This window comes from Lineus longissimus, chromosome 4 (genome assembly GCF_910592395.1).
Source record: "Lineus longissimus chromosome 4, tnLinLong1.2, whole genome shotgun sequence".
NCBI classification, from domain to species: domain Eukaryota; kingdom Metazoa; phylum Nemertea; class Pilidiophora; order Heteronemertea; family Lineidae; genus Lineus; species Lineus longissimus.
The window spans coordinates 24,707,256-24,721,699 of NC_088311.1; the positions used below are offsets into that span (position 1 = coordinate 24,707,256).

Consider the following 14,444-nt stretch of genomic DNA (forward strand, 5'->3'; position numbering starts at 1 on the left):
TTTTCAATAAATTTTACCCTTTATTAAATTACTTCTTTAATTTACAAAAAGGTTAATTATTTACAATAGAATGATACAGGTTTCATGCAAGTATGAACTGCAACAATACATACATGTTCATGCATTGAATTGTATTCTGTAGGTGCTACAGGTACCGAGGTTCACATTATGGAGGTCCACATGTATCTAACTTATTCATCACCGACATCAAATAACTTATTGGTCCATTACATTGTAGATTGTGTATAAAGCACATGAAAGAAATTTCAGCCACTTGGCCCACTGAGGTGGGGTCCAAAGATCAGCACAGCTGGTGACGTTCTTGCAAGAAGTCATCAGAAGATTCGTTTGTAATCTGACCAGCTTTATGTGCTATATAGGATAGCAAACATTGTGTTTAAGCAAGGCCAGCAATTAGGTTCCAGTGGAGATCACAAGGTTTTGACAAAAGATTATTTAGCATGATCTATCAGTCACTACCGGTAATCCACTCAGTGAACATACACTTCTAAAAAGTGACATTGCACCTGAATGCTTCACATTCTAAAGTGAAGCCGTGGGATTGCCTACAAACGTCCAACTTCAACTAGCACACATTCATCACACGTCATGTTATAAAACAGCCCACCAGATCACAGAGCTGCATTGCCCATGCTTAAAAGTTTAACAATACTCCAAATAAAGCCTGACACACTACTGAGGCCATTTGGACCAGGTTAAACTCCCTTCCAATGAGAGTGCATGTTGTATAACATCATTGTGCAATTCTGACAAAAGCTGCCCCAAGAACTGAGATAAATCACATCTCTGCCAAATAAAAGTAAGGTCAGACTAAAATCACAGTGTTTCTACGAGACAATCACCATTAAGATCCAAACTCCTGCGTATCGGATGTGATTTCTTTGAATTCATACGCACCGCGGCCATCCATGTGAAGGTAATACTGCAAAATAGAAGTGAACAAATTCATATTTGCGGAATGGAGACTAGAATGTATTTGTAAACATCTCAACTTTGAACCTCTGTCTATCTAAGTGCCCTCCAGTGAACATTGAACCAATACTACTTCCTCTAAAACTAACTCAACAAGGACAAATACTGCCAAGGTACATGTACAACACTTCCTCTTTTACCCCAGGCTTTAATTCAGAACAAAGAAAACTTACAGCATGATGTTTCCAGAGTGACTTTCGATGGGAGACTGTGAAAAGTGTGATTCCAACCTGGAGAAGAAAAAATTCATCAGTTTTCAAGGAGTGATTCTAAACTTGTCTGCTCGCCCTCGACAACTGACTTACCAAACGAACTAGTTATTTTGGTTAAGTGGTTGTCCAGTGGACAAGAAGACATTTTTAAATTTTAGTACAAGACCTATTGCAGAGCAACCGACCAATTGCACTGGACCACAAGACACCTAATCTTTCCAACCAAGTCGCAACTAAAGTGGTTGAAAGCACAGCTGTTGTCATTGTATCGTGGACAACTGATCAACAATGGTGCTAGTGATGAACCATTAAATCTGGCCAAGAAGCGAAAGGAAAACTCATTATGAATCCTACCTCTCTACAATGCTGGTACATGTATCCCTCGACATCCACACTGACCGCACTGGTACACTCGTCAAGAATGGCAAACTGGGGCTTGTGGTAGAAGAGACGGGCCATCTGAAATTGGAGTGGAGAGACCATCAACTGAAAGCCTTGGCTTGGTTGTTCAAAACCATGTTAGCCTTATAGGAGTTGTCAGTCCTGATGTGGAAAGTTTTAATAGGGTTGACAGACAAAGATAACATCTTTAACGGTACTTAACATAAGGATACTTAACATAATGATACTTAACATAAGGATACTTAACATAAGGATACTTAACATAATGATACTTAACATAACCATTGGGAATAACGCATTGCATGTCAACTTACAGCGATCCTCTGCTTCTCTCCACCGCTGAGTACATCCATCCAGTCCTGGGTGGCATCCCAACCACCTTCCCTCTCCAAGATGTAGCCAAGCTGCACCTTGTCTAAGTATTCCTTCAGTTCGTCATCAGCGATGTTCTTGTTCTTCTGCTCCTTGTGATTGTCCGGGTAGATGACTTGGTCGCGCAGGGTGCCCAGGGTCATGTAGGGCCGCTGCAAATATACAGTTCACAAACACATAAGCATGACAGTAGTGTCATTGGTTAATGTAACTATCGAGAGGAAGAATAAGCAAATATGCTTACTTAGGGTATTCTATATAGTATGGTTAGTTGTCTGACGGAACAAAGAAAGTATTGAAGTAATATGCAAGGTCTCCACTAGCTTCAAGTTGACCCGAGGTATTTTATACATGAACTTATAATCCAACATCATGGAACCTACCCAAGGGTTGCTGACGAGATTAGCCAAAACTTGTGACCACAACCGACTCATGTTGGTCAGAATTCCATCCATTGGCATACTAAGAGCAACATACAGCATTTTTGTCTGTAAGAATTACTGCCAACCAAATAACACTTTGCAAAAAAACACTTTACCTGAGGTATATAGAAGAGATTGGTACCAGCAGGTTTCGTAAGCGTCCCTCCGAATAATGGCCAAAGCTGAAAGATATAAGGAAAATTAATGAGAAATTTAGTTTCACAGTGCAAAGTTGGACTGGACTGCTATAAAAAAAGATTCTAAAGTCACACAGTTTAGTGGCTATTAGCACAAGCAGTGCTTCCATGTACTGATCAGGCAACACTCTTTCCTTGCTGCAGACCCATACCACTGGACCAGCAGCTCTAGATGGCTAGTGTGTGCAGCAGACCCATACCACTGGACCAGCAGCTCTAGATGGCTAGTGTGTGCAGCAGACCCATACCACTGGACCAGCAGCTCTAGATGGCTAGTGTGCAGCAGACCCATACCACTGGACCAGCAGCTCTAGATGGCTAGTGTGTGGCAGCTCGGCCAACTCTAATGTCAATGCCTTCGCTGTCTCTGCCACATCAGACTTGAGAGTCCTTACAAGAGCAACCAGTGTTAACTCTGCTACAACACGACCCTGCATCAGAAAGGATATAATCACTTGCCGCTTACCTCTCCCAGAATCCTGAATAACGAGCTCTTTCCACACCCGTTAGGTCCACACACCAACACGTTAACACCAGACTTCACCTGAGACAAGAACAGATTGAAATTCAGAGCCTGGCAGATATGTCAATGTAATAAGGCATTTAAGGGATGGCTGCTCCCATGAACAAATCAACTATGAGCATGGATGCAGGGAACAATGGTTGAGAATCTCATAATTCTCGTAATTCCCTCTCTAGTTGAAATCCAATCGTTTGGTTTGTAGAGGTTGCTGGACATCCCACAAGCTGCTGTGGCGGCCGAGATTATGATCCTAAATAAGGGTACGTTCAGGGTTGGTCATATAGACCGTCCGACCTTACCTCAAAAGACATCTCATCAATGAGCACATCACCATTTGGAGTCACCAGAGGAACACGGTCAAAACTGAATAAAACAATAAAACAATATCATTAATTTGATAAATGACACAGCTGATTCAGCCAGCCAGTTTTCTCAGTCCATTATTTATAGTGATATACCAGGAGTATAAACCTGACAGGACCTACTTGCCGATTTACTTACTTGATGATATAGTCCTTAACATTGATCATTCCAGATCCTGGCTTCAATGAGGTTCTGTGGCTTACAACTGAAAATTGGGAGAAAAAGTTGAAAATTGGGAGAAAAAGTTGAGATGAACAAGAAAGGGTGTGTTGTGACAAAAACACATTTTAGATTTTCATGTTACGTGTCAAATGTCACAGTCAACAGTAGGTAACTCACCTGCCCCATCATCAGGTCTCCTGGAATCCGACACCATTGTCCGCTCATACTTCCCCTTGTTCAAGTCATCTAGCACCCGATTCAACTCCGTTATCCTCTGAGTGAAACTAAAATAAAACATGAAAGAACACACAGTGTCAAGAAATCTTGTCATTATGCCCCACCACCAATACCACCATTAGAAGCGACCCTTCACTGTCATCAAAATCGTTAGTTTGATGCAGTGCAATCATTGTTTTGACAACATAACTATCCGATACAGTTAACCGCATTCAATAACTGCTGTGAACTGCTTACCCAGCTAATCTTGTCATTTCCCTTCCAGCAAGGACCACACGCCCGATCGCCTCTGCCATCCGCACCAACATACGACCACTCTTGTAGTAATCCTAGAAGACGAGGAAAACCAGACATGAGTTGAGGACATAGATCGAAAAGAGACACTCTCAGGGAGTGACTTGGTCTCAGAATATTAGGCCTCTCACGTGATACTTGATTGGCAAATGATTTTGTATGATTGGTACTTTCCAGTTGTCTGATCAAGTCAGGAGACTTTGTATGTAAGGATCAGTTGGCGAGTGATTCATTGGGCGCTTTCACATCACGACATGTCTGGCAGCCAACATGTCATCACTCTGCACAACAACAGATAAAACATGAAATAACATGAAAACAAAACAAAAATCATGCACAAGCAGAGAAATACGTAGAAATGACATCAATGGCGTCAAGTCAACACAACACGAAAACGCCCGGCACTAACCTCTAATCGTTCAGTGTGTGAACTATTCATATGGCGAGGATGGGCAAGGTCCAAGAATGGTCGACTGACTGATATGTAACCCACCACCATCGCACAGTCTGAAAATCAGAATGGATGAATAACATGGTGAATATGTAAACTAACCTCTAATCGTTCACTGTGTGAGCTTGTCATGTGTCTGGGATCGGCCAGATTTAGAAACGGCCGACTCACAACCATGTAACCAACAACTGTTGCAATATCTGAAATGAACAAAGACAGACAATAACATTAGAGCTGGGACCAGAGGCATTCTCAACCACTGCTTGAGATAACATCAGATAGGAAGACAGGATCACCAGCAGAGACCAGTGGGAGAGAGGAAATCAGGAGCAGACCTGTAGGTCCTGCGATAGGAGTGGAACAGGCTCTGTCCTTCTCCAAGAGAGCTCTTAGTGCATAAGGTGCGGTCACCATGATCAGCTGCGGGAATATGCAATGGATGTATTTGGCTGTTGACTGGCATACTCACACTTTGCTACGAGGCTGTCCACCATTCCCATGTTGAACCGGAATGAAATGAAATCACGGAGATGTTTCACCTGGGAAATAGAGGAGAAAATAAGCATTCGCAATCCAGCCCCAAGGCCAAACATGATAAAATGCAACTCAGTTTTTGATACAAAACATCCAAGACACATGGGTAGGTTGTGGCTACATCAGACCATTTGGGTTTTTTCTAGGCTTTAAATGAACTAAGACACAGGACTTCAGCTATGTTATACTCACAAGTTTTGCAAATTCAGCAATAATGGTAGCCTTTTCTCTCTTCTGTCCTTGATAAAACGCGACTTCCTCACTGTTGGTGATCAGGCGAGAATTAACGTATCGGAACTCTCCCTCGAAGCGCTGCTCTTGTACCGTCATTTTACCAATCGGTCGGCGAACTCTGAAGATAAACACCTTAGAATAAGAAATACAAATATGCGGGGAGTTATTTTGGTATTGGAAGGAGTCCCCAGGTAACGGCATCAGACACTTCCGTACATTGATTTACATGAAGGCGTGGTACACTGCAGTTTCTATCTGAATCGTTTATGAGTCAGGCTTTTCTAGATTAGGTCGAGGCTGGTTTGCATCACCCCTTGTACAGGTTACTTAGCTTGCCTGGGCACACTCAGCTACTTGGCCTGTAAGATAAGAGCAGTGAATGCCATAGAGAGGGAGTAAATGTTTCCTCTCTGGCTTCTGGTTTCCTCCTGCATTAAAAGACTTACCTTGTCAGAATCAATCCAGAGACAGCTAAATATAACAACATCCAACCTGGACCCTGAAAGGAAGTAAACAATTCTGTAAGAGTTTGCTACTTGTCATAGGCTGCACGAAGGCATTGTAGGGGTGAGATTGATACTCCCGGTTTAACAACCTTTACCAACTCCAACAGATGAAGATATCTGGAACAAGTTTATAAAGATCTGTATACAAGTCAGCCTTTCCTTACCTGTGCACCTATCGCACCAGCCAGACGAACAGAATAGATGATGATATCTAGTATAGGTTTACTAAGATTTGAATAGAGGTCGGCGATACTGTTACAGAAACGTTCCACGTCTTGTGTCAGCAGTTGATCTGGGTTGGATATTCGGTTGTCTAGGTTACTCATTTTGTAATATGTAAAGCCACTGAAAGATAAACACAGGAGCACTTGTTAAAGAGAGACTATAGGCAGGGCACCTAGTGTCATGACTGTGCATACATGTTATAGTCAACAGGAGACCACAAAGTTGACCCTTAATCCTGCCTTTTAAAGACACTGAACAGTACATTACTACATTTACATTGAGAAATGGATTTCTTTCATAATCAGACATTGAAAAGTCAAGTAATAGGGAAAATATTCAAAACTTGACCATTGTAACTGAAACATAGGACTTACTTGAGGTATTTGTTGTAGAGATAGTATGTTAGTCTTGTCCTAAAGCGCAGCTTTAATTCATTCAGACCAAACTGAAATGGATCATAATGGGTCAATGAATATGTGTTTTTGCAGGGAGGGGGGTAAACATCCGATTTAGGATGAACCAGAAATGATAATGAGTGAATGGACGATAAGACATACCATCCTTCATCTTGGGCAGCTCAGTCTTAACTAGACCAACTGCCGCTTTTATATTGAGGATCGTCAAACCAAACACCATTGGGGATGTAAGAATCCGTCTCAATAAGGTGAGCCACTACGCAATTTCAATGATTCAACTTTTCAATATAAAGAAAACGCTTTTTTTATGGCAAAATGATGAAGCATTTGAAAAGATTAAACCTACTTACTTTCAACATATTATTTATGAGTGCAATCTGAAACAATGAAGCGGAAAGAATAAATAAAATAAAGCAAACAGCAACATTTGGTGGCAGCTCGTTGCAACAGATCGGGGAATATGACATTGAAGGAAATAAATTGATTTTTATTCTTAGATCTGGCTGCAGTCATCAGGTGCCGAGGTGTGGCACGATAAGGCCACAATAAAAGCACACATGTTCATCTCCAGCAAGGTGTGTATCAGATGTGTGTCAAACCAAGTTTTCATACTCATCATACAAGTACAAGAATATCAAAGATAACAATATGTGCACTTACTCCTGGCATGGCGTAGATGAACTTGAACAAATGCTTCTTGAACAAACTCATGTCTCTTCCAATGATGGCACTGAAAATAGACAATCAAGTTAGTTACCGGGTAAAACAATTCTAAGAGTAAATTCCAGGTTGTTTTAAATGATACCAACTTTGCTAGTGACTACATACATGTATCAGTAGCTAGAAGTTATCACTTTTTCGTTGCATGGATAGTAACATTTATAGTCAAATATTGTGTACCTCCAGCTTTTAAATTTCCACAAGGGTTTCCATGAGAGAATCTTGATGTTTTTTCAATGAAGTCATCCCAGAATAATCTGTATTGCAAACTCCCAGACAGGTTTGCCTCATAATCTCCTGTACTAGTCTAGTCCTTACCTTTCAATGGCAGTTCCATTCTGAATCATCCACACATCGCAATAGGTCCTAATAATAAGGGAGAGACCTACTAATGAGAGGAAGCCAGTCTGGAAGAACAAAAGCGGGATTACCAATGAACCACGTCAAAACACCCGATATCAAAATAGAGCAATACCTTTACATCAGGATGCAGGAAGTATGGCATTCACTTAGTTAAGTACAATACATAAAATTGACTATGCAATATGATACAGTTATTCCGTTAGAGAGAGATTTAAAAACTTGTTTATCACATACCTCTGGTGAGAAGAAGTTTGGAACAAGAATCTTGAGAATTGCGACTATTCTCCTGAAACAGACAAGAGAGTAACCAGCGTTGAAATTACATGCATTACAAAACAAGACAGGGGCTGTCATAACATATTCATCTGAAAAAGGCAACATTCTGTGCTTTCACTTTTTTAGTCACTTATCATGTTTCATCAAAAGATTTGCTTTGAAAATACATGTATAAATTATAATAATAAAAGATACTCACTTGAAAAATGTGGCATCCACAGCTGCCTTGTCTTTAAACCTTCGTTGTTTGTCCTGAAAAGCAAGGTGATAATAGACGGAGGTATGTAACAAATACATGAAAAACTAATCCTGTCTGAAGTGTCTCTCCAAACTTTCAGTATAAGTTGGGTGTACGCCTACAATTGACCAAAGTTGCCAGACAGACCAACAATCCACATAGTCTTATTAACTTATTTTAATCTAACCATCCTCCTGAACCCTTACCTCAGCAAGAACAACTTTGAATGCTGGTTCATCATCATCCCTGAAACGAAATTGAAAAGAACAACTAATCAATGCAATAAATGGAATGGAAAGAAACACATGTATTGAACAGGCTGTTCTTGGTTGTGACAATGTCCATGGTTGTGACAATGTCCATGGTCTGAACTAATCATTGTCCAGACGAGTCAATGCCAAAAGCAAGCCCCTCCAAAGTCCACGCCTCTCGGCCCTTGGACTCCCGTCCTCACTTGCCTTAGGCAAGTTGGGAAATTTACTTCTTCCACTCCCATCTCCAGACTTCTTTCATAAGACCATAGCAAGCATGCATGCAAGGCCGTGCTCGACCCAGGCCAGGACGGACAGGGATCTGGGATGACGTCATCTCACGTCTGTCGACATACATGCTTTGACAGGCTGTGTGTTTGAAACCAGCCCTCACTGGTAAGTCAGAAACTGACATGAGCATACAATCATACAATGCATGCCAGAACAGAAGCAAGCAGTGATTCAGCTAAGGCCTCAAGTCAGTGCCAGTGCATTTTTGCACACAGCACAGGCAAACCTGAAATTTCAGTCACTCTTTCAAGTTATTTTTTTGGTCATTGACATAAACTATATTTAAATAACACGTACTTAACAACCTTCCTTGGTTTTTTCTTAGTCTTCTGCAAAAGCCAATAAAACGCTACAACTCCACCTGCGGCGATAGCCGAGTTTTTGGGGGTGGCCTTCTCAACTATTTTGCTCAGAACAGCCATTTTTCACAGGTGAGAAATAGGTCAATTGAAATCTGGGTCAAGGGTCGAAAGCTAAAAATATCCATGTCACGTGACATACAAAGAAAATGGCTGCGCCCATGAAAATAAAAACCTCCCACGAAAAAATTGAAAAAGAGACAAAATCTCTTCTGCAGGCGTGCAAAGACGTTCACAAAACTATTGATTGTAAGTGTACATTGGCCTAGACCATGATAAACCATAAATAAACTTTATCGACTACCAAAATTGTGACAAAATGCTCAGCAAAGGAGGGTACATGCAGTACACTGATAAAGTATGATGAGTAGCGAGTCGATCGGCTGGCTGAGAAGGCAGTACTGGAGAGTATAGGCCTAGTAGGTATAGTTGCAAACACAGATAGATGAGGCCACTGTTGCAAATCTTGTGTGGTTTACCTCTAAAATATCATCATCTCCTACACTTAAAGATGAAGACCCCTTCCTGAAGAGATGTGAAGAAAATTGTGCAAGAGTGCTGAGAAGTGAAGGAAAGACAGACACAGATGTTGCTCAGCAACTAAAGGACTTTAGCCAGGTAATATTTTTGGTTGGTTTTATTGACAATACTCTTGACAGCCTTTTCATTTAGAAGTGGGCCAGGTAGCTGACTGAAATCTATAAAAATCAGGATTGGAAAAAGTGTGTCATCAAACAAGATGTACGTATATCACCCAGTGAACTCCAATTGATGTTTTGATGCTTACAAAAAACAGGATGCATCATTAACAGTAAGTAGTCACCACTGTATTGACTATTGTTTCCTATTCTGTGATCAGCTTTTCATCTTCAGAATGACTGTGATATGCTTTGTCATCTTTCAGGCATCCTTGGACCTGACATTCTATGAAGAGAACAACCTGGTAAATGAATCGTTTCCTGAGAAAGATGGAAAACAAAGGCTGCAAAAACTACTTGGTAAGCCCAGGTGTTCTAATTCATACGGTACATGAAATTGTTTTATGCTCCTTTAAATTCTGTGAAGAATGCCAACTGGACATTAACAGATGCATCAATAGTGACATCGGACTATTGACCTTGTGATGCTCTTTATTTCAGAGAGTTTGACAATGCCAGAAAAGTTGGTCGAAGATCTATTTCAAGGAGAGAAACAGGTAAATCATAGTTTTCCAGTAAATACTTATCATCTCAAGTTCTTTCATAGCTCAGTTGATTGCCTTTGGTCTGAGCCATGTGCCACCTATCAGTTGTTTCATGTTTCATCTGATGTATTTTCAGGCGAAAGATGTTTTAGGAGACGAGATATATGAGTGTTTATTATGGAGACGTGGTGCACTACTCTACATGTACTGTAGCATCATTCAGCCAAGGTCAAAGTCGGATCCTAATCAATACCGACAGGTAGGCCTCCGTTAAACATCTGCCCAACCATAACCGCTACTGTCAAAACGAGGCACAATGGGCCCATAGTGCATATACACTGTGAACTTTGGTTTATTGTAAGCAAGGTGTTCTAGAATATCTAGAATATATCGTATTCCTAAGGAATCATATGTTTATACCAAGTGATCAGCCAAGTTGTTGATACTAGACATTTGTCATCATTCTGTACAATTTATTGTCCTTGCAGAAATGACTTATTGATTATTTTTCTGCTTCAGTGTCTTGAAGATGGTGTTGACTATTTGATGAGGATGCTTAAGGTACGGACTCCGATATTGAAAGAGAGGCAGGATGTCACAACAAACGATGAGGCTGTTTATCAACTTTTACAAAAAGGTATGTCACTGAGGAGCAGTCGTTTTGATCAATCCCTCCTAGCGCTCGCCTTAGTTCCATCTCGCTGCACTCGATCACTACAGCATATATTGGACAAAATGCAAAGGAAAAGGCTATACTCACAACTAAATGATGACGTAATGTCAACATAAAGATGAACCAACTATACATTGTACTTACTTTTCCACTTGCAGGAATTTTCAGTGACACACATGTACTGGCCATGATGTATGCAGGCGAGATGTGTCATTGGCACTGGTCAGATCCTGCTCCATCTCAGTCAGACTTTGATGCTAGAAACATTGGCCGCAGTCTACTCAGCAAGTACATCGAACTGGTCAAAGGACCGCTCAAGACAATGGGCTGGAACTGTGAAAGAGCTGACCAACTCTTGAAAGATGCTGACAAATGAACAAGAAAATTCTTAATCAAATTTATAGTGCTCTTTTAATCTAAAAAAACGTTTTGGTAAAAGTGCATTTTGGAATTATTATTATCATCATGGTCACAACAGAATACTCTTGGCTTTCCTGGTCAAAGACCATCACTCTCATGTGCTGCCAACTGGTACTTGGGAAGGGAAGCGTGGTGGCACAGTGTCGGACCTGTGGGTTTGAGACTCCGGCCACTCAGAACTTTGTTATCTTCACTTTCCACAGGAAGTTTTCTGGAACTGGATCATACCCTCATCATTGTGGATCTTACTCTCATCATTGTGGATCTTACTCTCATCATTGTGGATCATACCCTCATCATTGTGGATCTTACTCTCATCATTGTGGATCATACCCTCATCATTGTGGATCTTACTCTCATCATTGTGGATCTTACTCTCATCATTGTGGATCTTACTCTCATCACTGTGGATCTTACTCTCATCACTGTGGATCTTACTCTCATCACTGTGGATCTTACTCTCATCACTGTGGATCTTACTCTCATCACTGTGGATCTTTCTTGTGGTTGAGAATATTCAGCAGCGAGAAAGGTTTAATTGATCACACAATATTACTGTTTATGAATGTAGTATCATATTCAATAGCAATAATAAACAATGAACTCTTATAGAACATTTTGTCTGAATCCATTTCATTTTGAAGGCTTTTGATAGAAGAAAGCTCTGTGCAACTACTACCCACAGCCATGGTGTCAGTGTTGGTCAACTCAAGTTATATGCTTAAAACTTGTATATCTAACTAAATCTTTATTCAAACTTTACAACTACAAGTAGATTTTTGACATCCAAGTCCACAAAATGATCTTTTCAAGCAATCAAAATGGTGACAATTACTCATATATGACTTCCATTTGAAGGAGACACGAAATTGAAATCAAAGAAAACCTAATTTTTGTTAAAAAATCTTGTCATGACTGAGTACCATCGCAACTTAGACATGATTCGAGGACTCTGACCATAACAAGATAAATATTTAACTAGACCCTTGAATAAACTAAATCTTCATGACATTTCACAGGAACATCTCCCTCCAATCTAATGAGACTAATGGGTATACTCGATTGGTGGCACAAGGAATCTACAGAAACATTGTCAAGACAAAACTTGGATTACATATAGCACCATAAAATCATGTTAATTTCTCGCGAGATTCAAATACAAAAATAAATAAACTGTACAATCATACATGTAAAATATGATTATAAATTTACAAAACAGACATGAGGAGTCATTGTACCAATCCGTAACTGCATGACTGCTGGATCAGAGAAGCACCTTTTGTTTTTGTTGAAGGAAGACTGTTTACAAAGTCTTCAGAATACTGCACAGGGTGTACCAAAAATGTAAACCAACTAGATCTATTGGCAAAAGTTAAAAGTATGAAAATAATATTTTGTAGAGTGGTGCATATAATATGAAAAGAATGTAGGCAACAGACTTCCTCTCTGTTGATAAGTCTCGCAACACACAGACATTAGGTCATACGGAATGGTTGTTTCCTGTATGTACCCATTTCACGGGCTTGATGCTGTATATTTTACAATTTGGCACATTAGGGATGTTCGTTATGTGTAAACATCTAGACCCATATATTCTCATGATAGTGAGATATTCATCAAAACATAAAAATCAGGAGTATTCATTGTAAAGTATAACGTTATATTTACAAAGTCATGGTATGCGATGCTAAAATCGACAAATCAAAGACTCTCCTTGAATGATTTAATCCCCTTAATCCACGACCAAATACTTAGCATCAAAATTTCTGCGGAGGCGTTTTCACTGACTTGATACAAGAACTTGATTACTGAAGGCATACAATAGCAGTCATGGCAAATAATGTTAACCATAGGAAATGTGAAATAACACTGATTCTCTTGAGTATAAGTTCCACTCATCCACATTAAGTGACCACAGAAATGTTAGTGGAAAACAGATTCTGAATATCAAATAACATTTGCCTCCAACTTTAATCTAGCTCTCTTCTTTGTTGAGTACCCTGGTGTAGTGTAAAAATAACACTTCGATGCAACACATGAAATCATTGGAAATTTGCATAGATGTCAAACTGTTTGAGATATTCAGCTACGATGTCATGGATAAACTTATACTGTTCATAAGACGAGATGAGTTGAGGCCGGTTCATTCTTGTGAGACGTGTGTACTGGAAGACATCGATGTCGTGTTCAACTTTGTTCTTCTCGATCACGGAGTAGGCCACACAGAAAACACCACTTTTGGACCCACCGTCCCTGAAATGACAAAGTCATGGTTTAGTATAGTAACATCAGGCTGTGATCTCTCAATGCCCAGGAGAGAAATGAGAGGGATGCGACCTGCAAGAAACTGTTAAGAAACTCGATCGCGTTTGATTTAGCATTGTCAAAACTGACACTGAAGACATGCCAAGAGGAGCAGGGAAACTTACATGCAGTGTACAAGGATCTTTCCATCTCCTGACTGCTGCTGCCACCTTTCCACAGCGTCAACTAATGATACGATCGACTTGGCAGACGATGGCACCACCTTGTCTTCTGGCCACGCATTGAACTGGAACTGCCGCACTAATCGCTCTAGCTTCTGATCACTCATCTGGAAGGGAGAAGAACTATCAGATTATGTATCTATCATCAATATCCTACATGATACCAATCCGAAACTTCAGCAAAATTAAACTTGCCACTACTATTCCTTGTGGTTGAAATGGTCTTTGACAATCAGTCCACCAACATGTATTACACATATGTCATCTTGGTAAACCCAGCAACAATTTTACCTGTAACTTTGATTTCCGCCCAAACTTGAAATCTCTTGTGGTGATGTCTGGGTCTGATGTGTCTTCTTTGAGGCTCTCGACCGAGAATGCATCATTGTCAAGCTTGTGCTTTGAGGTTGGCCAGTATATACTGTCGTGGTCAGACGATTCCAAGGAATTGAGCATGACGATGGATGTGACTCTGTGATCATAGACAAGCCGCCAGAGATCTATCACAGTGTGGGCTTGAGGCATCTCGCTCACGATAAATGTGTCACGTTTACTGTAACCCTGCAAGCAAGAAAGAGGAATACGATGATCCCAATTGTCCTTGCTGGTTGAGAAACGCATGTCGAGATTGCTTACTGGTG

General features: G+C 40.4%; 3 protein-coding genes across 4 annotated transcripts in view; 1 reads left to right on the forward strand and 2 right to left on the reverse strand.

Moving 5' to 3' along the window:
- On the reverse strand, positions 1 to 9,177 carry LOC135487059 (ATP-binding cassette sub-family D member 3-like). 2 transcript variants are annotated; one of them, XM_064770387.1, is made up of 23 exons: positions 8,980 to 9,177; positions 8,347 to 8,386; positions 8,102 to 8,154; positions 7,861 to 7,912; positions 7,582 to 7,670; positions 7,204 to 7,273; positions 6,894 to 6,920; positions 6,502 to 6,572; positions 6,067 to 6,247; positions 5,843 to 5,895; positions 5,355 to 5,514; positions 5,098 to 5,167; positions 4,587 to 4,684; positions 4,121 to 4,212; positions 3,824 to 3,930; positions 3,623 to 3,689; positions 3,421 to 3,484; positions 3,065 to 3,142; positions 2,518 to 2,583; positions 1,922 to 2,131; positions 1,560 to 1,664; positions 1,167 to 1,223; positions 1 to 943 (listed from the first exon to the last, which is right to left on the reverse strand). In XM_064770387.1, the coding sequence occupies exons 1-23, from the start codon at positions 9,102 to 9,104 to the stop codon at positions 866 to 868; spliced, it is 2,013 nt and encodes a 670-aa protein (XP_064626457.1). In that variant the 5' UTR covers positions 9,105 to 9,177; the 3' UTR covers positions 1 to 865. The 2 variants fall into 2 exon arrangements, with proteins under 2 accessions (XP_064626457.1, XP_064626456.1); XM_064770386.1 differs by lacking the exon at positions 4,587 to 4,684 and adding an exon at positions 4,731 to 4,828 and having other exon boundaries at positions 8,980 to 9,175.
- On the forward strand, positions 9,155 to 11,931 carry LOC135487066 (RAB7A-interacting MON1-CCZ1 complex subunit 1-like). Its single transcript, XM_064770398.1, has 7 exons — positions 9,155 to 9,290; positions 9,553 to 9,659; positions 9,946 to 10,039; positions 10,181 to 10,236; positions 10,361 to 10,483; positions 10,744 to 10,861; positions 11,056 to 11,931. Exons 1-7 carry the CDS (start codon positions 9,191 to 9,193, stop codon positions 11,271 to 11,273), a joined length of 816 nt encoding a protein of 271 aa, XP_064626468.1. The 5' UTR covers positions 9,155 to 9,190; the 3' UTR covers positions 11,274 to 11,931.
- Positions 11,895 to 14,444, reverse strand: part of LOC135487050 (receptor-type tyrosine-protein phosphatase mu-like) — a 21,145-nt gene continuing 18,595 nt past the window's right edge. The window contains exons 30-32 of the mRNA XM_064770368.1: positions 14,095 to 14,364; positions 13,747 to 13,910; positions 11,895 to 13,570 (exon numbers count right to left, since the gene is read on the reverse strand). Of these exons, the coding sequence (XP_064626438.1) occupies positions 13,360 to 13,570; positions 13,747 to 13,910; positions 14,095 to 14,364 (645 nt within the window). The 3' untranslated portion in view covers positions 11,895 to 13,359. The remainder of the gene's footprint in view (positions 13,571 to 13,746; positions 13,911 to 14,094; positions 14,365 to 14,444) is intronic.